The 24,534-nt window shown below is 43.9% G+C and overlaps 1 protein-coding gene across 1 annotated transcript in view; it reads left to right on the top strand.

Moving 5' to 3' along the window:
• Positions 1 to 24,534, top strand: part of slc6a4b (solute carrier family 6 member 4b) — a 55,366-nt gene that overhangs the window by 17,085 nt on the left and 13,747 nt on the right. The window contains exons 3-10 of the mRNA XM_085962174.1: positions 816 to 871; positions 4,115 to 4,223; positions 10,245 to 10,379; positions 12,234 to 12,453; positions 14,008 to 14,146; positions 15,224 to 15,358; positions 22,074 to 22,177; positions 23,768 to 23,895. Coding sequence (XP_085818300.1) covers positions 816 to 871; positions 4,115 to 4,223; positions 10,245 to 10,379; positions 12,234 to 12,453; positions 14,008 to 14,146; positions 15,224 to 15,358; positions 22,074 to 22,177; positions 23,768 to 23,895 — 1,026 coding nt within the window. The remainder of the gene's footprint in view (positions 1 to 815; positions 872 to 4,114; positions 4,224 to 10,244; positions 10,380 to 12,233; positions 12,454 to 14,007; positions 14,147 to 15,223; positions 15,359 to 22,073; positions 22,178 to 23,767; positions 23,896 to 24,534) is intronic.

Genomic DNA, 24,534 nt, shown 5'->3' with positions numbered 1-24,534 from the left:
ATTAGCCATTGTGATTTTTACTTATTTGAACCATTATTTGTGAATTATTGCATTTAACAATGTTTCGTTTACAGCCAGATATTGCACTGCAAAGGTTGACTGGACGAATTAATGACCAGATCAAGAAAGTATTCCCTTCTTGATAGGCAGATAGGTGTATGTGTGAACCGATGGATATTTAATCAGAGTGGAAATAAAAAGAAATATAAACAGAAAATGCTGGAAACACTCAGCAGGTCAGGCAGCATTGGCGGAGAAAGAAACAGAGTTTGTTTCAGGTCGATGACCTTTCGTCAGAACTGTCATCGACCTGAAACGTTAACTCTGTTTCTCTCTCCACAGATGCTGCCTGACCTGCTGAGTGTTTCCAGTATTTTCTGTTTTTATTTCAGATTCCCAGCATCCGCAGTATTTTGCTTTTGTATGTGGGGAAATAAAAAGAGCCCGGACAGCTGGAAATCTGAAATACAGCAGAAAATAAGGAAATGTGAGGAGAAAAGATAGGTTCGTGTTTGAGGTGTAGACACTTCGTTGTGAGTCAGAACGTCAAGGAAGGGTCAAACCCCAAATATTAACCCGCCTCTTTTCTCTTTTGGGCGGCGTTCCACTTGCTGAGCATTCCCACCATTTCTAAGTTTATATTTTTTAATCAAAGTGGTGAGTCTAGTTCTTTGTGGCTAAGTGATTGACTTTTAATTCAGCACTTTTCCCAGGGTGAGAATGGGGCTTCTTCATGGGGACATGGGACATCCTGGTCTGAAACGTAGTTTACATCTCTTCCAGGTCGCTGTGGGGATTGGATTCGTTATAATTAGCCAGGCAGGAAAGGGAACCCGAGATAACAACAGAAAATGCTGGAAAAACTCAGCAGGCCAGGCAACATCTGTGGAGAGAAATTAGAGTCGACATTTCGGGTCGAAACCCTTTTTCAAAACTGGAACGGAAATTAAATAGATCGAAAGGAGGGCTGGGGAGGGAACAAAAGAAGAAGAGACATTAAGAGGTATTCAAAACCAGACGAGATGGTGATAGGACTAGTAAAGAGACAAAAGACGGCTCCAGATTAGGTGTGAAATGTACTGGCAGAATGAGAGACAGCTGCCATGTAAAAAAAAAAGAGGAAAGGGGGGGGAGGGAAAACCCAAAACAAAGGGGTGGGGGAAAGAAATATATAAGTAAAAATGTAATAGGGGCCGAGGTTATGATCTGAAATTGTTGAACTCGATATTGAGTCCGGAAGGCTGTAAAGTGCCTAATCGGAAGAGGAGGTGCTGTTCCTCGAGTTTACGTTGAGCTTTCGTGGAACAATGCAAGAGGCCAAGGACGGTGAGGTCTGAGTGGGAATGGAGCGGTGAATTAAAATGACAGGCGACCTGAAGCTCGGGGTCACCCTTACAGACTGAACAGAGGTTTTCCGCAAAGCGGTCACCCAATCTGCGTTTGGTCTCCCCAATGGGAACCTGAGAACTCGGCACACTTCGTATTAACACCCATATGTCCTCCCCACTGGGCTCGGTGCAAATCCAGCAACAAAAAAATGTCGGGAATGAGACCAATGAATGAGATGAGGTGGGTCGAATAGTGTTCCTCATCCGCTCCCCACCCCCACCCCGTCTATCTTGCAATCTTATAAAATCAAAGTGTGTGTGTGTGACCAAATAATTCAACAAAGAACGGCTGAAGCTGTTTTAATGCAGGGCACGTGGATACAGCAAACGGGCATTGTATTCTGTGTGATATAGAGGGCAAACATGGTTAGGCAGAATGAGACCTACGAACCGCTTAGGTGCCCAAATAATTAGTTAAGGATGTTTATTGGTCCAGTGTATTCCGTTTGTCTTGGAATTGTTGATTTCGGGCACACTAGCCCTTCGGTTCTCAATACTATGTGTGACATTTCAGCGGCATTTCTGGTTATTACTGCAATTAAAGTGTTAATTATTGTTTCAATCCATAAATCTCTTCCATTTTGAGGTATTTTAAAGGCAAATGAAAAGTCTGCCTGTTGGATCTGATGCGGATCTTGGATTTGGAAATTGTGATTTTTTTTTAAACGGCTGGAGGTTTTCACCTGGATTTGAACAAGACAGTTTCTGATTCCTCAACATTTGTGCTCGACTATTGGGAATAGGAAATATTCGTTTTCCGGACACTGACTTGCAATTTTCTCAGTGTAGTTGGGAAATATCTGCAAATCCGTCATCGTCTTAGAAATGTTAACAGCATGATTTTTGAAAAGAGTGAGGCAGGTCACAACCCCACTGGAATACACGGAGCTGCGTTTATTTTTTAACAGTGAAATACATCAAAACGGATGATATTTTTTTCGAATAAAGTGAGCGAGTCTCGGTCCAAAGACGCGAGACACCTGTTGCCGAGGCAAGAGAAACAGATTTTAACATTTCTGTGATTAAAAAAAAAAGTTTTACATTGTTACAAAGCTTACAGGGTCTATTTATTCGCCAAAATATCCAATGCAAAATTTCGTTTTATATAATTTCTAAAATACACTTTTTAGTGTTTAAATAATTGGTGAATTCACCTGTGGATTTGCTGAAGCTCTTTCAGACTGTGTTCTTGGCGAGATTCTTTCCGTCACCCTCTCTGATTCCACCGTCTACCCGCCGCTGTTATTTGCCTGCTTATTTACCCCTTTTCGTGTTGTCTCTTCTAACCGTTAACACGGCCGGTCTTATAAGTTCAGCTCTGTCAGAATTAACTTTAAACTAGAAATCTTTCCGAATATAGAACGTGCAATTTAAAGGTGAGATTATCAGGTATCAGCCGGTCTCGAAGATATATTGCAACCGTTGAAAATAACTTTGGAACTAATATTCACACCATCAAAGCGAATGGGATTTACTGTTGGTTCTGTATATTTCAACCGGTTCATCTGCGGATACTCGGACGAGAAGGATGGGTTTTGTCACAAATATAAATACGAAATATTTCTATAAAGCTGCGAGTGATCATTGCAGGCAACTTTTATTTATTATTTGTAAATGTAACAATTGCTTGCAGTTCTGTGCGCTTGTTAGGATAACTCAACTTGTAAAACAAGTTAACTTCTGGACAAAAATGACGTACAGAGCGAGTGTAAAAAAAAAACTCACTAAATCCGGCGCAAGCTTTTTGAAAGATGCGAGGGTAAGAACATGGGGGGACATCGCTAGTTTCTGTGCTGCGGTGCTGCAGCATGTCTGAAGTTGCTATGGTTTCACTCACAGATGAAGAACCACTTGTTTTTGTTACCTGTCTCTATAGACCGATCCCCAATATCAGAATTTAATTAAACTTCGTGTTGCAATCACAGTGGCCTTTAACTGCCGCTAGTTTCCTGCAACGACTTGTTGATTTGAGAGTTTAGAATGAATTAATTTTTAAAGCAATTGGATTTTTGCGGGGTGGGGGGTTTATTTGCTTCGCTTGTGTCCGTGCACAATCTTCCTCGAGTTTCTCCAGGTGTTCCTGTGATGTTGGATGTTTCAGATGATTTACGTCACATCGTCATGGAAACCTGTTAAATATGTTTGCGACAAGCTGCATTTTATTTGCCTCTTTTGTTGCGACTTTAATTACCGACCTGGAGACGGCTGGAAGAGCTGGGGCCGGATCCTGCAATCTCTTGGGAGTTGGACTTGGAATTGTTGCGCTTAGATCTTTTGGACTCCTTCACCTCCACCCGCCCCCCCTCCCCAAAAAGAGGAGGGGGATAGTGTGCGTGATCCACGCTCGAACAGAAAGCTTTTCACTTGGCATCTTCTAGGTGAACAGAGGGGTCCATATGGAAAGCGCTAGGTACAGCAACTCACAGGACAGCGCCGACCTGGTCACTGGACAAAGTGGTTCCACTCCAAAGGGGACCTCATCAGCCAACGGTGGATCCGAGTCGGGCAAGACCTGCCCGGGAGAGAACGGACTCCTGATGCCAGCCAAGAAGGTCCGGGACGGCGTGGCCGCCGGGGACAAGGACTGCCCGTGTCCCGAGCGCCGATTCTCCCCGGGTTACGCGGTGCTGTCGCACAAGAAGGAGTCGCCGGCGGCCGCGGGCGGGCAGGGCGCTATCAGCGCCGACCACCAATCCCAAGCCCCGCCGGGCCGGGCCCCCGACCAGAGGGACAAGTGGAGCAAAAAAATTGACTTCTTGCTGTCAGTTATTGGGTTTGCGGTGGATTTGGGCAATGTCTGGCGGTTTCCTTATGTCTGCTATCAAAACGGTGGCGGTAAGCTTATAGTTATTGTACACAGGCCTCTCTGCAAACCCATCTCACAGTTGTTAATATGTCTAAACAAATGAATTTAAGGATTAAGGTTTACTTTCAGCAATTAAGGAATTGAACAGATTTCTTGGAACAAAAGACACATTTTAAACCCATTTAAAACATTCAAACACGATTTTTGCTTTTGGTTGAAACTTACCTTTCTATTGTACTTACATCCGTTTAACGTTTACAAAAACATATTTAAAACTTGTGGTGGGGGCGGGGGGGGGGGGGGGGGGGACATGCTACTACTCACTGTGTCCCTAACATTTTAAAGTGTTACGAATAGCGCTGTTACATTTCATAAAACGAGTCCTTGATGTGTCTTGGTTTAGTTTCTATTAATTTATTTTTTGTCCATTGGATGCAAAGGGCAAATATTAGTTATCACAAAACCGTAAAAATAGTTTAATTTAAAAAAATGGTCGTCGTGGATTGCAACGAGTAAGCGTGTTTCGGAATGGCCATTCAGCCCAGCCACCTCTTCATGGTCCCCACTGGTCAGATTCCATCTCCCTGGTCTCAGTCCTGAACCAGGAATCTGTGCGGTTCGCTTTTCATTTACTTCATTATTGTAGGTTACTGATGTCGTTACACTTTGGCGCCCGGACCTTTACAAGGTTTGTCACACACACACACACACACACAGTGGTGCCGGGATAAAGCTGCCTGGTGCAGAGTCAGACCGAATCCCTCCGGGAGTACAGGGTCAGGGAGCAGCTCGGTTTTCAGTCAACTGATCCCTTCTGTGTGGAACTGTCGCCTTTGTCCACTCTGCGACAACTTGACGGGGCGATGTCATCTCGGCTCTCAGCTGTTCTCCCGGTCAATACTATACTATACTGGTAGGTGCAAAGCAAAGGCAGTAGTTTTGATTCCCATTAGTTAAACACGGAATACATTGCCACAGTGTGTTGGGAAGTATAGGATCACGAGCTAATAAGTTTAGAGAGAGTAAGATAGATAAGCTAAATACGTGGCTTGAGCAGTGGTGCAAGGGAGAGGGATTTAAATTCCTGAGGCATTGGAACCAGTTCTTGGGGAGGAGTGACCTGTACCAAGGGGACGGTCTACACCTGAACTGTGAGGGAGCCGATGTCCTCGGGGTAATATTTTCTAGGGCGGTTCGGGAGGATTTAAACTAATTTGGCAGGGGGATGGGAACCTAGGTAGTGGAAAAGAGGGAAGTCATATGAAGTCAGAAATAGATGGTAGAAAGGTGAGAAGCAATAAGCAAAGGAGAGAAACACAAAGGGCCAAACTAATTCATAATGAGAGTGTGAAAAAAGCAAGCCTGAAGGCTTTGTATCTTAATGCTAGAAGCATTAGGAACAAGGTGGATGAATTAGTTGTGGAAATAGAGGTAAACAAGTATGATTTGATTGGGATTACAGAAACGTGGCTGCAGGGTGGGCAAGGCTGGGAACTTAACATCCAGGGATATACAATATTTAGGAAGGATCGGCAAAAAGGTAGGGGAGGTGGGGTAGCATTGCTGGTAAAGGAGGGGATTAATGCAATGGAAAGGAAGGATATTAACACGGATGAAACGGAATCTGTATGGGTAGAAATGAGAAATAGCAAGGGGAGGAAAACGTTAGTGGGTGTGATATATAGGCCTCCAAATAGTAATATGGAGGTGAGGGAAGGCATAAAAAGGGAAATTAGAGAAGCGTGCGATAAGAGCACAGCTGTCATCATGGGTGACTTTAATTTACATATTGATTGGACTACCCAAATTAGTAAAAATTCTGAGGAGGAGGAATTCCTGGAATGTTTTCGGGACGGTTATCTGGACCAATATGTCGAGGAGCCGACTCGAGATCAGGCCATTTTAGACTGGGTATTGTGCAATGAGAAGGGACTTATCAGCAATCTTCTTGTACGAGGCCCCTTGGGTCAGAGCGATCATAATATGATCGAGCTCTCAGTCGAGATGGAGAGTGAGGAAATTGAATCAGAGACTAAGGTCCAGAACTTAAATAAAGGGAATTACGAGGGTATGAGACGGGAATTGGGTAAGATTGATTGGGTGGTGTTTCTGGGGGGATTGACAGTGGATAGACAATGGCAAGCATTCAAAGATAGAATGGAAGAATTCCAGAACATGTTTATACCGGTTTGGCATAAAACTAAACCTAAAAAGGTGACTCAACCGTGGATAACGAGGGAAATTAGGGACAGCATAAAATAAAAAAAAAGGGCATATCAACTGGCAAAAAAAAGCACCAGACCGGAAGATTGGGGGCAGTACAGGATACAGCAAAAGAGGACAAAGGGATTAATCAGGAAGGGGAAAATAGAATACGAAAGTAAACTTGCAGCAAACATAAAGACAGACTGCAAAAGCTTTTATCGGTATATCAGGAGGAAAAGACTGGTAAAATCCCAAGTCGGTCCCTTGCAGTCCGATTCGGGAGAATATATAATGGAGAATAAGGAAATGGCAGACCAATTAAACTCATACTTTGGTTCTGTATTCACAAAGGAGGACACAAATAACCTCCCAGGAATATCGGCAAACATAGGGACTAATGAGAGGGAGGAGCTGACAGAAATTAGTATCTCTAGGGATATGGTGTTGGGTAAGTTGAGGGGACTGAAGGCCGACAAATCCCCGGGGCCTGATAAACTACATCCTAGGGTACTTAAGGAGGTGGCCCTGGAGATAGCAGATGCTCTAAGGATCATCTTCCGGAACTCCATTGACTCGGGAACAGTACCCGTGGATTGGAGGGTAGCTAATGTTACCCCAATATTTAAAAAGGGGGGTAGAGAGAAAGCAGGGAATTATAGACCAGTAAGCCTTACATCGGTTGTGGGCAAAATGCTAGAGTCCATTATTAAGGATAAAATAGCGGAGCACTTGACAAATGGGGAAAGGATCGGACAGAGTCAACATGGATTTACAAAGGGTAAATCGTGTTTGACTAATCTGCTGGAATTTTTTGAGGAGGTAACTGGTAGAATAGATGGGGGAGAGCCAGTGGATGTGGTGTACCTTGACTTCCAGAAAGCCTTCGATAAGGTTCCACACAAAAGATTATCATGCAAAATTAAGGCTCATGGGATTGGGGGCAAAGTATTAACGTGGATAGAGAACTGGCTGGCAGATAGAAAACAGAGAGTTGGAATAAACGGCTCGTTTTCGGAGTGGCAGGCAGTGACCAGCGGGGTGCCGCAAGGATCTGTCCTGGGACCCCAGCTGTTCACAATATATATAAATGATCTGGATCAGGGAATTGGATGCAATATTTCCAAATTCGCTGACGACACTAAACTAGGAGGAGGGGTGGGCTCTGATGAGGATGTCAGGAGGCTACAGTGCGATTTGGACAGGTTGGGGGAATGGGCGGATACGTGGCAGATGCACTATAATGTGGATAAATGCGAGGTTATCCACTTTGGGGGTAAAAACAGGAGGGTAGATTATTATCTAAATGGCAATAGATTGGGAGATGGGGAAGTGCAGAGGGACCTGGGTGTTCTTGTGCACCAGTCACTGAAGGAGAGCATGCAGGTGCAACAGGCGATTAAGAAGGCAAATGGTATGTTGGCCTTCATATCAAGGGGGTTCGAGTATAGGAATAGGGATACCTTACTACAGCTGTACAAGGTGCTGGTGAGACCGCATCTGGAGTATTGTGTACAGTTTTGGTCGCCCCATCTGCGGAAGGATGTTCTTGCCATGGAAAGAGTGCAACGGCGATTCACCAGGCTGATACCTGGAATGGCGGGAATGACCTACGAAGAGAGATTAAATAGTTTGGGCTTGTACTCACTGGAGTTTAGAAGATTGAGAGGGGATCTCATCGAAACATATAAAATTATGGCAGGCCTGGACAGGCTGAATTCAGAGAGAATGTTTCCAATGGCCGGGGAGCACAGAACCAGGGGCCACAGTCTAAAAATAGCGGGCAAATCATTTAAAACAGAGATGAGGAAGAATTTCTTCACTCAAAGAGTGGTGAGCCTGTGGAATTCCCTGCCACAGAGGGCTGTGAAGGTTAATTCAATAAATATTTTCAAGAGAGAATTGGATATATTTCTGAAGGCTAAGGGGATTAAGGGTTACGGAGAAAAGGCGGGGACGGGGTACTGAACTGGTAAGATCAGCTATGATCTCAGACGAAGATCAGCCATGATCTCATTGAATGGCGGAGCAGGCTCGAAGGGCCGAATGGCCTACTCCTGTTCCTATCTCTATGTATCTATGTAAATCCAGCATGTTATAGGTAGGTAGCTAGAAGAATAGACGGATGGACAGATTGTTCAGATGGAGAGGTAGATGGATGGATGAACAGGGATAAACAGATCGATGGCTAGACACCTGAAGAAGGAGCAGCGCTCCGAAAGCTTGTGATTTCAAATAAAGCTGTTGGACTATAACCTGGTGTTGTGTGATTTCTTACATTAGACATATATAGACAGTTGGATGGACAGATAGGCGAATGGATGGTTGGGTGGATAGACGGGTAGGTAGTTAGACAGCACGGATAGGTAGATAGAAGTAATGCTAGACTTAAAGCATTATTATTGAGCACGAAGTGCCTATTCCTGATCCCACTGAGTTAGTGTTTCCGTTCCCAGGGAAAGGGAAACGCGCCAATTCGGTAACAGTTTGAGTCATTACAGCTGGAAAAATTGTTATAGTTGGTTAAATAACATAAAACACATTTAGAAAAGATCGGGAATGTAAAATCTAGGAAATGGGGCTACCCAGATTACTACTGTTGGTGTGTATGTGAATACTGGCGGCGTCACACTCGGGAATGGTTCACTTCCAGTCCACTTGTACCCTCTTATCTTACAAGAATCTGTTGCTACAGAAGATTTCATTTTAAAGGGTAATTTTTACTTTGTAAATCTCACACCTTGCGGCATATTCTGAGTTATGGATGTGACAATTACAATATATATAGCATCTTGTGCTATATATACACACACAGGCATAAGTCACTGACAAAATGGAGAGTTCATATCGACTTTAATAGATACAAGGTGAAGTGGACCCTGTGGGTTCGCCCTGAAGAGACTTACTGGGCATTTAACAGCTCCCAGTGCGAATTCTATCCATTTCCTTCCCCTACACTCGAGCGGAGCTCCTGTCCAGGTTTTCGAGGCGATATTCCCCATAAACCTGTGTCTGGAGCAAGCTGAGAATGATCCCAAAGAAGCAGGAGTTGAATCTTCGTTTGGAACTGATTGGAGCGGCGCTTATAACAATTTTAAGTGTTGGTCACATTGAAAGTAACAAGACTGCAAGAAAAATACCCAAATAACTAAAACAGAATACTTGTTCTACCTTTTTATACCGAAATCTGAAAATAGTGTATTGAGTCTTTTTTGGTAGTATCTAATACATGTAACTTTTTTTCAGATTACATGTCCTGAGATATAGTTATAGAACTATTTCCCTCTCTCTCTATCTCTGCTATTAAATGTAAGTCTATATGTGATTGAAAATGAACACTAATCTCCCAACTGCGCGCCTTTGTGTCAATTTTCCCTTATAAATGTTCCAACTTAAACACCTTGGCCCGGAGAGTGGACAGTTTCCATTGTACACTGGGTGGTTGTCATTGCACCTTAGGGTAGATGTCACTGTGCACTGGGCTAGTTGTCATTGCACGTTTGGGACGCGTGTCTTTGTACACTGGGATGTTGGTCATTATACAGTGGAGTGCCTGTCATTGCACATTGGGTAGTTATCATTGCACAGTGGGCTAGTTATTATACATTGGTGTATTTACTACATCGGATTAAATGTCATTGCACATTGGAGTAGTTGCCATTGTACATTGCCGTAGTTGTCACTGTGCAGTGAATAAGTATATTAGAAACTGGACAGTTACCATTGTACATTATGCGGTTTCTATATCTCTACAGAGTACTGGACCCTGAGTTTAATAGATTAGTGCTCGATGACTTGATTATTTCTCATACTGTTTTCATAAATTTGGTTCCTGTTGTTAATTCCAGGTGCTTTTCTCATCCCCTACACCTTAATGGCAATGTTTGGGGGAATTCCTCTGTTCTACATGGAGCTGGCCTTGGGACAGTACCAGAGAACAGGCGTCATTCCAGTTTGGAAGAGGATATGCCCAATATTTAAAGGTGAGTACACCAAAAGCAGGCATCATTATAGCATACAGCAATTATAAAATCATTGCATCTTGTATACAAACAAGACACACGGAAAAGAGCACTGAAACAATAAACTGGAAAACCTGGTCAATTGGTATACTGAAGTTGTGTTTACCGGAAGTAAAGATTCTAACAGTTCAAACGCGGGATTTTAAGAAGTACAAGTTTTTATTCAAAAATGAACAATTGAAACAAGTTCTTATATTTGTGAAAAAATCTAAATTCCAGCTATGTTCAGTCCTTCTAATGTATGCAAGAGTATTGTTACTGAGTAAAAAAATAACTTGTTTCTACTAAATTACTCTCTTCCTGCCCACTGACGTTATGATAATCCAGACTCAGTATTCTAATCTAGTTTTTATTTAATGTGCTCTAAGCTCCCACCAAATGGCGTTGTGGGTAAATGTAACATGTAGATTCGTAAGGAGTCATACAATCAGGAAGGTCCCAGTGTGGATCCCCCAGGCAGTGCTGAGTTAGCCTATGATGACCAGGACAGTAGTGGTGGCATTAAATTGCCTCCAGCACCCCTAGGCTAGAGAGGTGTTGGCGGGGAAACAACAACACTCAGAATTAGTGATCTTGGCTGCAGGGCTGCCAATAAAATAATTTCTAAACAACATAACTGAAGGTTAAGCCCCAAGTACAAGAAGAGAATGGAACAATTTTTGACTCACCTGGTCTTCCATGGGAGAGATCTTCTTTGGGATATTATGTTGCAGGTAAATCAACTAGTTGTAACCCACTAATCATTCAGCAAGTGCCACAATCCCAACTAATGTCTTCCTTGAGAGTTACTTTCAAGAAATATCCTCCACCACACATGATGGGAAATGAGTCTGTGCCTGTGATTTTTGGCATGGTGGACTCCTGATTTCAGTAATGCCATTGTGGGGTGTTTCTGTGTGGAGGCCATCAGGGGGAAAAAAACTACAGGACTACAATCCTATTACAGAGATAGAGTTACATAGAATCTACAGCACAGAAACAGGCCATTCGGCCCAACTGGTCTATGCCGGCATTTATGCTCCATACAAACCTCCTCCCACCCTACTTCATCTAACCCTCTCAGCATATCCTTCTATTCCTTTCTCCCTCATGTGCTTAACTAGCTTCCCCTTAAATGCATCTATGCACTTCACCTCAACTATTCCATGTGGTAGCGCGTTCTATATTCTTAGCACTCTTTGGGTGACAAAGGTTCTCCTGAATTCCTTATTGGATTTATTAGTGACTATCTTATATTTATTACTTCTAATTTTGGACTCCCCCACAAGTGGAAATATTTTCTCCAAGTCTACCCTATCAAATCCTTTCATTATCTTAAAGACCTCTATCAGGTCACCCCTCAGCCTTCTCTTTACTAGAGAAAAGAGCCTCAGCCTGTTCAGCCTTTCCTGATAAGTAGATCCTCTCAGTTTTGGGATCATCCTCGTGATGTTTTTTACATCTTCTCCGGTGCCTTTTTAATAATATGGACACCAGAACCGTGCACAGTACTATGGGGTGACTGGGTCACAGCGGGGTGACTGGACCTTTTCACTTCCTTTATGGAAACTGCGATACCAAGGGTAAGCCTGCCTCCTAATAATGTTTCCTTGTCTTCTTTTGCTAAAGAGCAGCAAAGGAGAAGGAATAATATTGAATTTAAGTGTGGACAATATCAGACAACCAGGCAGACTTTGAATAGTGGAAAATAAAGCAATAAGGTGGTTGAGAGCCACAGGTCGAGGCAAGGCAGGTTGCAAATGGCTTCCAGGCCACATTATGAGTACCATTGCTAAATTCAGCCTCTCCAAATTACCAACGTGTATTGTTTTTTAGGGATTGGATACGCGATCTGTATCATATCTCTGTATGTCTCCTTTTACTACAATACCATCATATCCTGGGCTCTCTACTACTTCTACTGTTCATTCACGGCCACCTTGCCCTGGACTAACTGTGACAATCCTTGGAATACACCCAACTGCACCAACTACTTTGGCAAGAATAATGTCTCCTGGAATAACTTCTCCAAATCTCCAGCTGAAGAGTTTTTTATGTAAGTGCATGTAAGTGGCTAGTGTTTAAGCAGTGATACTGATTCCAAAGGGCTGGGGGGGGGGGCGGCGGGGGGAGGGGGGTTTATATAGAAAATAGAAGCTAGGAGCAGGAGTAGGCCATTCGGCCCCTCGAGCCTGCTCCCCCATTCAATGAGATCATGGCTGATCATTCAAATTCAGTACCCTGTCCCTGCCTTCTCCCCATATCCCTTGATCCCTATAGAAAAAGTTTGTGGGGTAAGAATGGGGAGGGGGAGGTTGTTGTATTTGTCAAGGTGGGATTTAAGTTCTTGGGAATGAAAAATTATCCATTTTTTGCACCCAATGCCAGCATGAAGCATTCACCCAAGTGGACATTCCACATAGAGAGTGCTGTCAGGCTATTCATCTTTTGGATCCTTCCAGTTGAACAGATTTGTGTACTCACTCAGCATATCTACGTGCTCATTTTCCAATCAGAAGTGGGATCCTGGCTGATTTTACTGGTCCCTAGCCAAAGGACACTGAGGCCAATTGTAGTGTTTGGACTGAGATCAATTAATTGAGAACAGACCGGGAATCAAAACCGGCACCTACCTGCTCTGTAATGCTGAAGATCACATTGGGTATTGCGTCTAACCACTAAGCTATCATGGGAGCATGTTAATCTGCCATGTTCTGGATGTGGCTCAGTGGAGATGTATACCATGGAGTGAAACCACCGAAATGATGCCAACAAGGTAAACTGGAGTGACAGTACTGTAGTATCAGTATGTAAACTGCTCACTGCCTGTGGAGGCAAATAACTTGGTCACTTCTGAGATCGTGGTTGAAGTCCAGCTCTCAGGAACCATTTGCATTTATATTGTGTTTTATCACATCCTCAGGATGTCCCAACGCACTTCACTTCCAATGAAAAAGGACCTTGCATTTATATAGTGTGTTTTTATGCCCTCAAGACATCCCAGAGCACTTCACAACCAATTAATTACTTCCTGAAGTGTAGTCACTGTTGTCATGAGGGCAAACAGCAGCCAATTTGAACAAAATATGGCCCACCAACAGCAAATAACTGAATAGTTAGATAGAAAAGCAAAATACTGCAGATGCTGGAAATCTGAAATAAAAACAGAAAATGCTGGAAATACTCAGCAGGTCAGGCAGAGTCTGTGGAGAGAGGAACAGTGTTAATGTTTCAGGTCGATGACCTTTTGTCAGAACGTTTCATCAGAATAGTTAGATTTTGGTCATGTTGGCTGAGGGAAGAATGTTGGCCAGGATACCTCTCTGCTCGTCTTCAAATAGTACCATGGGATCTTTCATAGCCACCTGAGCTGGTAGATAGTTTTAACATCTCACTTAAAAGACAGCACCGCTGAGAATGCGCCAATCCTCAGTACTGCGGTGAAGTCTCAACCCAGATATGTGGTCAATTCAGCAGTGGGACTTGTTACCACAACCTTCTGAGTCAGAAACTGACACCGACAAATTAATTACTTTTGAAATGTGATTACTGTCGTTCTATAGAAATTAGTGATGTATATTCTTCGTTTATGTTTTTCTCTTGCTTTTAGACGGAATGTTCTGGAGATTCATAAATCCAAGGGGTTGCATTATGTGGGTGTGGTCCGCTGGCAGCTTCTCTTGTGCCTCTTTGTTGTATTTACTGTTGTTTACTTCAGCCTCTGGAAGGGAGTCAAAACATCTGGAAAGGTTTGTTTGATGTGTCAAAGCATCTGGTAATGTCTTTTTGACGAGATGGCTATTATAATCCATGATATCTCACAAGAACATAGTGAAACTGCAATGAATAAGCCTCTGTAACAGTTTATTTGGGGCACCATGAAAAGTGTTACAGGGAGGAGCATGTTACAGAAAGGGGTCAAAGAGAGAGGCATGTCATACAAAGCAGTGTCTTATAGAGAGGGATGTGTTACAGAGAGGAACTGAAACGCAGAAAGGACAGCATTACAGAGAGGGGTGTATTATAGAGAGAGGGGTGTATTATAGCAAGAAGGGTGCTTTAGGGAGGGGCATGTTACAGAGATATTGGGGCAGAATTTGTGGTCGGTATGATAGAGTATGGCGCCATACCACCTTTGAAATGGGCAGCAAATTCAGGATTTCCGCAGGCACTTGCGCATGCACTAAATCCCAAACTTGTGATCTGTCAAGTTCCTGCTTGACAGATCATCCGCTCCGACATTGAAATCCTAATTGCTGGCACAGAGTTGGGCTAATTGCCCACCAATTACGCCTGAAAATTTTACGGCTGGTGCAAACAGGCGTAGGAGCATGTTTGCACACCATACTTGTGAATTCTACAAATTTGAGTGATATCCTTATTGGTAGTGCCAGAAAATAAATGACTCTGCTATGGTTTTAAGTGGGTCCACAAGTTGTGCAGATTTCTTCTCACTGTGTAAATACAGAACAATTGTGAGGAAAAGATCGACACTTCCAAAGTTGTGGTCATCCTCCTGCCAGCTTTTCACAAGCAACTATTTTTGGTGACAGTAAACCGACAAATATATTTCTGCTAACTTCTGTACGTTGTTAAACAGTTTAATTTTGGGAAGCTTTTCTGATACGGTCTGACTGGATGTGGCTGTGATTAAACACTGCAATGTTCATAGCTGTAACCCCAATACTTATAAGAGGGTAGAAACCCATCAAGGAGATCAAAGCCTCAGTCTTAAATTGGTCCAAATACGCGTCCAACTTTCATTACACATTACAGAAAGGTTCCAACTTTTAGTTTTTTAATCCAATATCTTGCATCTGTTGCAGATAGTCTGGGTGACTGCCACACTGCCATATCTGGTGCTTTTCATCCTTTTGGTGCGGGGAGCCACCTTACCTGGAGCATGGCGAGGTGTGGTCTTTTACCTCAAACCGAACTGGAAGAAGCTGTTGGACACAGGTGTGAGTACACATAACGAAGGAGACAGAAAAGCTCTGAAATAATTATTTTGTGGTCAAGAATTATTGCACCCACTAGGCTTATATCATACTGCAGTTTTAACACCTTCTAAAATCTATATTTTTTGTTAGGATATATAAGTTCCAATTTCTGTAGGGGTGCATAGGCATATATTTTTATGTTATATAGGAGGTTGGATGGTTATTCACTCTAACCTGATGACTGTTTTTATGGGGAGGCATTTTGAAGGTTGTGGTGTTGATTATCTAAGACATAGGGTTAGACCAGTGTCAAAATGTACTCATCTGGATCAACCCTATATTTTATATTCCTGTACTACTTTGGTCTGGTATTAGTTCCAAGAACATCTTTAGAAGACATAGGAAAGAGATTGGATATTACCATTTCTTGGAAAGTTGGAACTTTTCTTGTAATGGTCCTGCACATATAATGCAAGTATTGCCTATACAGGTCAGGTACCTGTGCAATAATCTGCAACAGCACTGGCCCATCTTTAGCCAGCACTAATATTTACAAGCTGCACTGTGCTCCATTCTTACAAGCACAAACCCTCTTATTTCTGGATTAGCTTGCAGTTGCACAGTTAGAAGTTCAAGTACAAAAAACAAAGAACAGCAGAAATAGCAACACCATTTTTTTGTTCCCGTGGATGGGTCAAAAGTGGTGACGAACTTGCCATTCATGATCACTGAAGAGCTAAGCTGCAGTATGAGAAGGATGTGCTGAAAGTATTACCAAATTCAGCATTCTCCATTATTTCCCAGAGACAGTACCACACATAGGTTTTTATCTCCTCCATGTACGTGAGTGAATCGACAAGTTGAGGGAGGCAGAGCTGCTGAGTCATCTTCACAAGATAATTATAGATGAAAAAAGATCAATCTTTTCATTCATAAAGACCCCCACTACAACATCCAAATATATTTTAAAAAATGATTTCAGGGTTCTTGCCTCCGCAACTCTAAGTTCATTCCATAAGTTGATCGCTCTGTGTGAAGAACGTCCCAATATCTGTCCCAAATTTACCTTTTACTAGTCTGGACCTGTATTCCCTTGCCCTACTCTCGCAATTGAACTATTCTGTTATGTGCCTCTATAAGATCACCTCTCAGATGCCTTCTTTCCAGGCTGAAAAACCCAAGTGCATCCAGTATTTCCTCATAAATCAAATCTCTAACACCAACAATCAGACTCATGACACTTCTATGCACTGCCTCCAGTGGATAAATGTCTTCCTCCTGTCTCAGTCACCAGCAGTATTCAAGATGTAGTCTGACCAGAGCATTGTCCAGTTTGATCATGACTTCCTCTCGCTTATATTCTACTGTTTTGGCTATATAGTTCAACATTGTATTAGCTTTGTTGATTGCTGCTTTTTGTGTGTTGACATATTCAGCATTAAGTCAACTGAGATCCTTAGGTGTCTTTCAACTTCATCCTTAGCTATTTCTACACATTCATGGAATACGCATGTCGCCACTTTTTCCTTTATATGTGCATCGTTTTACACATGTCTGCATTAAGTTTCATCTGCCGTTGCTTTGCTCACATATGTATTTTTTCCAGCTCATACTGCAGTTTCTGAGCTGCCTCCTCTGATTTGGTGTACCAGGCAAGAATTACAGTGGGGGATGGAGCAATATGAATCTTGATTTTAATGCAGTGAGATTTCAGGAGAGTGCGTGGGTCAGCGTATTTGTAGGTTATGAGAAATAAGAGATAAAGTTAAAAATCATAATAACCATAGTGCTTTGATAAAATAGAGAAAGAGAGAAACAAGAAAAGTTGCAATGGAGGGAGAGGCTGGAGACTAGAGTTGAGAGAAGGATCATCTACAATGCAACTAGCTTTCCTTGCATTCCATTTATCTGATCTCTACTTCTGGACTGCAATATGTTGCAACACTCCTGCCTTTTCCTTACCTTCCATTAAGAGTGGTACTCTCTTCATAAATAAACAATGGTTTACATACATGTGCCATATAAATATGAATCACTTTAATATAGAACATCCTATTACTTTCTCTTAATGCCGACATGAAACAAAATGATCCATATCTCTTCCAGCTCTACTTTCTCACTGGCCAAAAAACTTTTTCAATGAAGATAATGCCCTTTAGTATATCACAAATCTATTTAACTTTCTGCATGGTGCAAATGGTTTCCAGCATTGCTTATAACAGGGACGAGAGCTGGTATCGTTGCCATCATAAACATATTTGTGAAAATTTCTTTGGTGAGTATTTATAGTAAAAAAAAATGCCTTTATGAAATACTGACCAGCAAAATCTTTACGATGTCATTACACATTGCAAAATGAGCCATCCTTCTTCAATGTTGGTAATCATTTCTTCCAAATATTGATATTTTTTGATAAAATTAAATGAAATCTAATTGCACAATCTGGCCTGGATTGTAGCATCTTGCTACATGAATCACTGTTGCAATAGCACTCTTGCTCTCACGTTCATTATGTGCCTCATCCCTGCAGACAGCTGGGCTCTTTTTATCCATTAACCACAGGCTTAGCTACAGACAAGTGCTCATCCCTGGGTGGATGGGAGCTCTAAAAGGTAAATGAGTTTATTATTCCATCGGAACAAGAGAGAGGCCCTTGCAAATGTAAATCATATATTGAAGCACACATCTGGTTTATGTGCAGCCTTTGTTCATGCGGTTCTTGCTTCGTGATGACCGTTTTTATAATAGATTTGCTTTCTGTAATTAAAGACTGCTACCCGAGAATTTCTCAACTGCATCTCCCAGTCTTTCCTTCCTCCGACAGTTTACAAATTATACAGGCATTTAAAACACAACCTTGGTGTCATCTAGCCATCATTTCCCAATTTATGTCATCTTTTTTGCTACTCTTTTCAACCTTGGTGATGTCCAGCACTATGGGGGAAATATTCAGTATCACCCCGTTTGGGGCACCATTATCGGCCGTGCGCAAAGTTTAGCGCCTGGCGCTAATTATCGCCTCCGACGGCAAACTTGGCTTTTATTGCCCCTGGAGGCGATTGGAGCGCTAAATCAGGTGCTTCACACCTGTCTTAAAGCGCAAAGGCCGAGGAGCGAGGCGCAACTTCAGAGCGCTGGCGAAGCAAGGAAGGGCAAATCAAAATGAACCTGCAAAGTGCTGCTCAGTACCCAAAACTCCTTCACACAGCGTTGAATCTCTCCAGAAGTCTCTCTCTCTCTCTCTCAGAATGTGTGGTGCAAAAATGTCACCAACAAAGAAAGGTAGGAAGCGGTCGCCTTTAAATAGCGCTCCCCCAGTTCCTTCCTGACTGCAAAATGCTCCCCTCAACCTGTCGTTGCTAGCGGCAGGCGGTAAGGCAGGGGGCGCCACTCAATATCCGGTTTGGGGTGCTACCAGGGCGTTGCGCACTCGACTGACGTCACGATCTGCCGGCGCAGGAGATCTTGGCGGTAGTGTTTAGCGCCGCTGCAAAATGTCTAGTTAATTTCGCGAGCGGCGCAAACATCGCCGTGCCCGGGCGCTAGTTGCTTTGCGCCCCATTAGCGCCCTCTTAAGGCGGGAGGCGCAAACAACTGAATTTTTCCCCCTATGAGCCTTGGCCCTTCCCCTTGATTTCTCAATATAAAACAATTGTTTTGCAAATTTAACTCAACTTCTGTCCGTTTGGAATCTGCAATAGGGCCGACACACACAAGGATGTTCAATGCCTCCTCATGGAATACTATTTCATTTCCACAGGTGTGGCTGACTAGATAACTGACCAGCAACAAAAGTGTAAGTGAGTTGCAACAATCTCAAAGAATTGGAGAATGTTCCCTTGAATGGTGTTGTGGCTAAATCCACCTTCTAGTGTAATAATGAAGCATACAGAGTAGAATACCTTATGTTTGACTCAGAGGGCACGATCTTGCCAGCCCTGGGGAGAGGGGTCTGGAGGCGGGCCTGCCGGGAAAATGGCAGAATTTTGGGGGCTGGTGCCCAACCCGCCTCCATGCCATCTTGTCAGGAGGCGGGTAGCCGTCCAGCGCCGGGTCCCGTCTCCTTGGAGGCAGGAAGGGATTACATCCACTTAACTGCCTGTTAGGCAGAAAATAGGACTATCCCCTTTTTGCCCACACAAGTGCGGACTTCCCGAAGGCCCTGAACCCTGCCAGGTCACTGAGGCGAGTAGTGGGTCTGCGGGGGTCGGAGGGGTCCAAAAGTGTGCTGTGGAGGTGAGTGATGGGTGCAAGGGTGGAGAGGTGAGTATCTAAGATAAGTGGAAAGTGTTAGAAAAAGTTTACTTACCTTTGTTTCTTCCTGCAGGCTTCAGTCGGTGGGTATGCAGAGAGTCTCGCACCTCCGTGGCAGAGATGACAGATGGCCGTTGCATTCTCCAATGCAGCAACCATCTCATTTCTGCAAAAGAAAGAAGTTTGATGAGGCCTTGAATTCAAGACTTCATCAAACTACAGAGAATGTCAGTGTTTGACAGCTTCACAGAGCTGTCAAACGATGACAATTCATCTGTCAAAAATTTTTGACAGATGAAACGTCATACGTTGACGTTCTCTGCAACTAGCTTTCCCTTAATTGGTCTGCTAAGCCCGTTGGGCAGGCTTAACAAGGTCAATCAAGGGAAAATAGCGTGGGTTGGCCAGAAGTTGATGGAGGTGGGACTGAAACTCGACAAGTGGGAGTCCTGCCTCCAAAAGCTCCCCATTGAGAAAATCACCCCCTAAGTCTGTGTTTAGTTAGCAAAATCAGGCAGAGTTCCTGCCCCGGATCACCAGCCAGTGCTGGAAAGTGTGCAGGTGTGGACATTGGCTGTGAGTAGGATTGGACTCAGCTATGACACCACCCACAGTCAAATAGCCTGCCAGCACTCACTGTCTAGGGCCACCATCTGAATAATGGCCACTCGGGAGAGGTCTTGTAGGGCTGTTGGCATTTATGGAACCATAATGCGGCAAGTGTCAGCACCTTCAGGGCAGAGAGCAGAACATCAAAGGGGGAAAGGGACACTAGGGAAGATTTTCTCAAGTTGCTACGTACTGGCAACATTGTGAACACAGTGAGAGGCTTTCCTTTGTTTGCTATTTCTAGTGAAATAGTAAATGCATTTTGCAACATGTTTATGATTTTGCTAGAAACAGTAACCAGTGGAAATCCTCCCTCACAGTCTGCGCCTAAAAAGAGAGAACAGAAAAGCTGCACCTCATTTTTGACATGATGGTGCCACATGTAAGTAGCACAATTACATTTTTGTGACACAGCAACATGCTTTGTTGCAACATAACAACACACGGTTTAATAAACATGTAAAGAACGCACAGTTTAGGGGACACCCAGGTTTACAATGAACTGACCGTGCAACCTCAAAGGAACTAGCTGATGTGGTTTATTCATTTATAAATGTCACTTACATTCATGCATTTTGTTTTAGTCTCCTCTAATTCTTTCGAGCCACAATGTGCGGGGGAGGATGTTAACAGGCACTCCTTCCCCAGGTTCAGGTGTACATGGATCTCTTTCCCCAGGTGGTAGGGAAGGATAGCTCTTCTTCCTCACATTCAACAGGTCTCATATTTCAGCTGATAGGGGAGGAAGTTAAAGGGTCCACGGGACTCCTTCTCCCGGGGAAGGAGGTACGATTCAAACACGATGATCTGGATGACACAAGCTTCCTTTCTACCTATGAACTTTTCCTTTATTTAAAATGGCACCATCCTTACAGTCATGTGGTGCTCCATCCAGCAGTTCAGCTTAGCCCTAGGTGAGACCAGCAAGCTAAAGTGACAAAGGGGGAAAAATTCAGTATCGCCCCGTTTGGGGCGCCATTATCGGCCGTGCGCAAAGTTTAGCGCCTGGCGCTAATTATCGCCTCCGATGGCAAACTTGGCTTTTATCGCCCCAGAGGTGATTGGAGCGCTAAATCAGGCGCTTCACACCTGTCTTAAGGCGCAAATGCCGAGGAGCGAGGCGCTACCTCAGAGCGTGGGTGAAGCAAGGAAGGGCAAATCAAAATGAACCTGCAAAGTGCTGCTCAGTACCCAAAACTCAATCACACAGCGTTGAATCTCTCCAGAAGTCAGTCTCTCTCTCTCTCTCAGAATGCGTGGTGCAAAAATGTCACCAACAAAAAAAGGCAGGAAGCGGTCGCCTTTAAATAGCGCTCCCCCAGTCCCTTCCTGACTGCAAAACGCTCCCCTCAACCTGTCGTTGCTAGCGGCAGGCAGTAAGGCAGGGGGCACCACTCAATATCCGGTCCGGGGCGCTACCTGGGCATTGCGCACTCGACTGACGTCACGATCTGCCGGCGCAGGAGATCGTGGCGGTAGTGTTTAGCGCCGCCGCAAAATGTCTAGTTAATTTCACGAGCAGTGCAAACATCGCCGCGCCCGGGCGCTAGTTGCTTTGCGCCCCATTAGCGCCCTCTTAAGGTGCTAACGGGAGGCGCAAACAACTGAATTTTTCCCCCAAAGTGTCCAGGACAAGAACTTGCTGCTTTGCTGGCTGGGAATCAAGGGCTCAAAAGTTACTTGGCAATCAGCAAGTAGAAATTCCCAGAAGAACATATACTATCCATTCACTACAAGTCAGTCAGCTGCTCGCAAGGCCGATTAGATGTTAGGTTGTAAATTCCAGATGTTATAAATTAGTCTCCAATATTAGCTGTGATGGGTATCCTTCGATCTGCACAGGTAATTTCTGACCTTTTACTCTTTCCTTTAGGTGTGGGTGGATGCAGCTACCCAGATTTTCTTCTCTATGGGCCCTGGATTTGGAGTCATCATGGCTTTAGCGAGCTACAACCAGTTCCATAATAACTGTTACCGGTAGGGCAAAATAATAAACAGTGTCCTAAGTGTTTAAAATCATATTACAGACTTCCCTGACTGCTCAATGATACTGTTCCAAACAGACCAGGAAGGTTCCAGGTTCAACCATTCATCTGTGCTGAGATAGCTGATCCCACAACACGCAAATGAGGGAGGTATAGCTTCTCTGGTGTTATTTCCAGGGCCTGAAATAGGCCTGGGGTCGAAGGGCATCTCCAGGGCTCACCTTACTGGGGATCCACCCCAATCAAGCAGGAGGGGGCAGAAAGCCTGGGCCACCATAGTTGGAGATGGAGTTGGGCAGTTCACGCATCCAGCCTCTTTAAATCTGATGTCATGAAAGGAAGAGGGATTGGCGATGACATGACCTGTGGGAATTCTCAGCAGTCCCGCCTCTGGTTCCCACAACATAATGCAACAATACAGGAAATTCTTTGGTATCCGGCACCGACAGGACCGGCGTGTTACCGGTTGATCAAAAATTCTGGATGATGGAGAGGGTTATCTACCGGGGCTATTTTTAACAAAGAAAAATTAAAAAATCAAGAAATGTGCAGTATACAATAATTGGGTACTCGCCTACAGAATGTTGTGTTAAATGGATGGTGGAAGATGCTTGATTAAGTATAGTACTGCCAGTTGAGGGTAATGCAATGCAATGACTACCAGCAGCGTGGGAGACACACAGTACCCCTGTAAAATGGCGGCTCAGAAGAGACAACCGGCAGCGCGGGAGAGTCAGACTCCTGTTACAGGGGTATTGAGGTGTTCCGACTTCCGACAGCACCAAGAAGCCGAGTAGTGGCAGTTTGGAGAACTACCCCCACTGACTAACTCGGCCACCGCGGGAGACTCGGACTCGGCAACATTGCCGGTTATTGAGGTGTTGTTTTCAGAGTGAGAATTTTGCCGGTTAATAGAGAATTCCAGATATTTAGGTGCCGTTTAAACGAGAGTTTCCTGTACAATGCTTCAAGAAAGCAGAAGTGGGATCTACCAAATTTAGAAAGGTTGGAAAGCAGTTAGTTGCTGTAAGGCAACTGACCTTCATGAAAAAGGGCCAATGTTTTAATACTCTTCAACACTTGACCCCAGTGGATGTTGAACACCACAAGTCCTACCCTCCCCCACCTAGCTGGGGCCTCAACTGCACTGGTGCAGACACCTGCCACTTTATTTAAAATTGCCTGATCCAGGGAATTGTGATGGGGGTCAGCATGTGAATAGCCAGAACAAGGGAAGTCCTGCTCCCTCGTTGCTGTGGCAGCGGAGTGGAACCACGAGCCCTCAGTCTTCAACCAATCAGAAGGTTACTTGATAATATATGGAATAATACACATGGGAGGAAATTTCCTGGGTATGCTCTGCCAGGCCAACGGGGATACTTTCCTGCCCGTTGCGCATATCAAGAAATCTCAGGGGCACATTGAAATCAATGGATGGAAACCAAGGGCACTGCTCCTGCAGCTTCCCGACATGCACAACCAGTGGGTGAAGCTCCTTGCCTCATAAAGTGGGATCTATGGAGTCAACCGCATTTTCTTGTTGGCTTGTCAATTTGACTGCTTTTTTCCTCCCCCCTTGCAGAGACGCAATTGTCACCAGTTTAGTGAACTGTCTGACTAGTTTCCTGTCCGGCTTCGTAATTTTCACAGTGCTGGGATACATGGCTGAGATGCGCAATGTTGAAGTGGAGGATGTGGCAAAAGACAAAGGTTTGTGAATTTGAGCAACTCTGTAACAAAGCTAATCTCTGTCAAACGCAGAAAGAGACTTGGAACAAAGTCATGAGTGGGTTGCAAAGATGTCACTTTCCTGAAATGAACTAAAGTCTATTTTCATGGAAGAACCTATGTGCGTTATAGAAATAGTGAACTTGTAGCACAGCTGGAGGCCATTCGACCCACTGTACCTGTGCCAGTGCCAGTGCTAGCTCTGTAACTGGAGCTTGCTAATCTGATCAATTTTCTTGTTCTTTCTCATATCCTATTATATTCTTTCTTTTTCAAATACAGATCCAACATTTAAATGAGGACTGGGAGTTAAAATACCCCAGGCCTCATTTCTGGAGTGTCGGGTTGAGTTTCTAATTTACACCACTACCCACCCACGGAAAACTGTTCCAGAGTTAAAATTGAGGCTATGGATTTTCAGCAGACCAACCAGACCATCACTTCCCAAAAGGCAACTTCATAAGTCACTCTTCCACATCCAACCCCCCGATCCCAACGACAACAACAACTTGCATTTATATAGGGCCTTTAACATAATAAAACATCCCCAGGCACTTCACAGGAATGATATCAAACAAAATTTGACACCAAGCCACCTAAGGAGATATTAGGATGGATGAC

Source organism: Somniosus microcephalus, chromosome 19 (assembly GCF_052327205.1).
Source record: "Somniosus microcephalus isolate GS21.2 chromosome 19, FLI_Smic_1.0, whole genome shotgun sequence".
Lineage (NCBI taxonomy): Eukaryota > Metazoa > Chordata > Chondrichthyes > Squaliformes > Somniosidae > Somniosus > Somniosus microcephalus.
The sequence above is the reverse complement of the archived record's forward strand: the minus strand, read 5'-3'. Positions and strand labels throughout refer to the sequence as shown.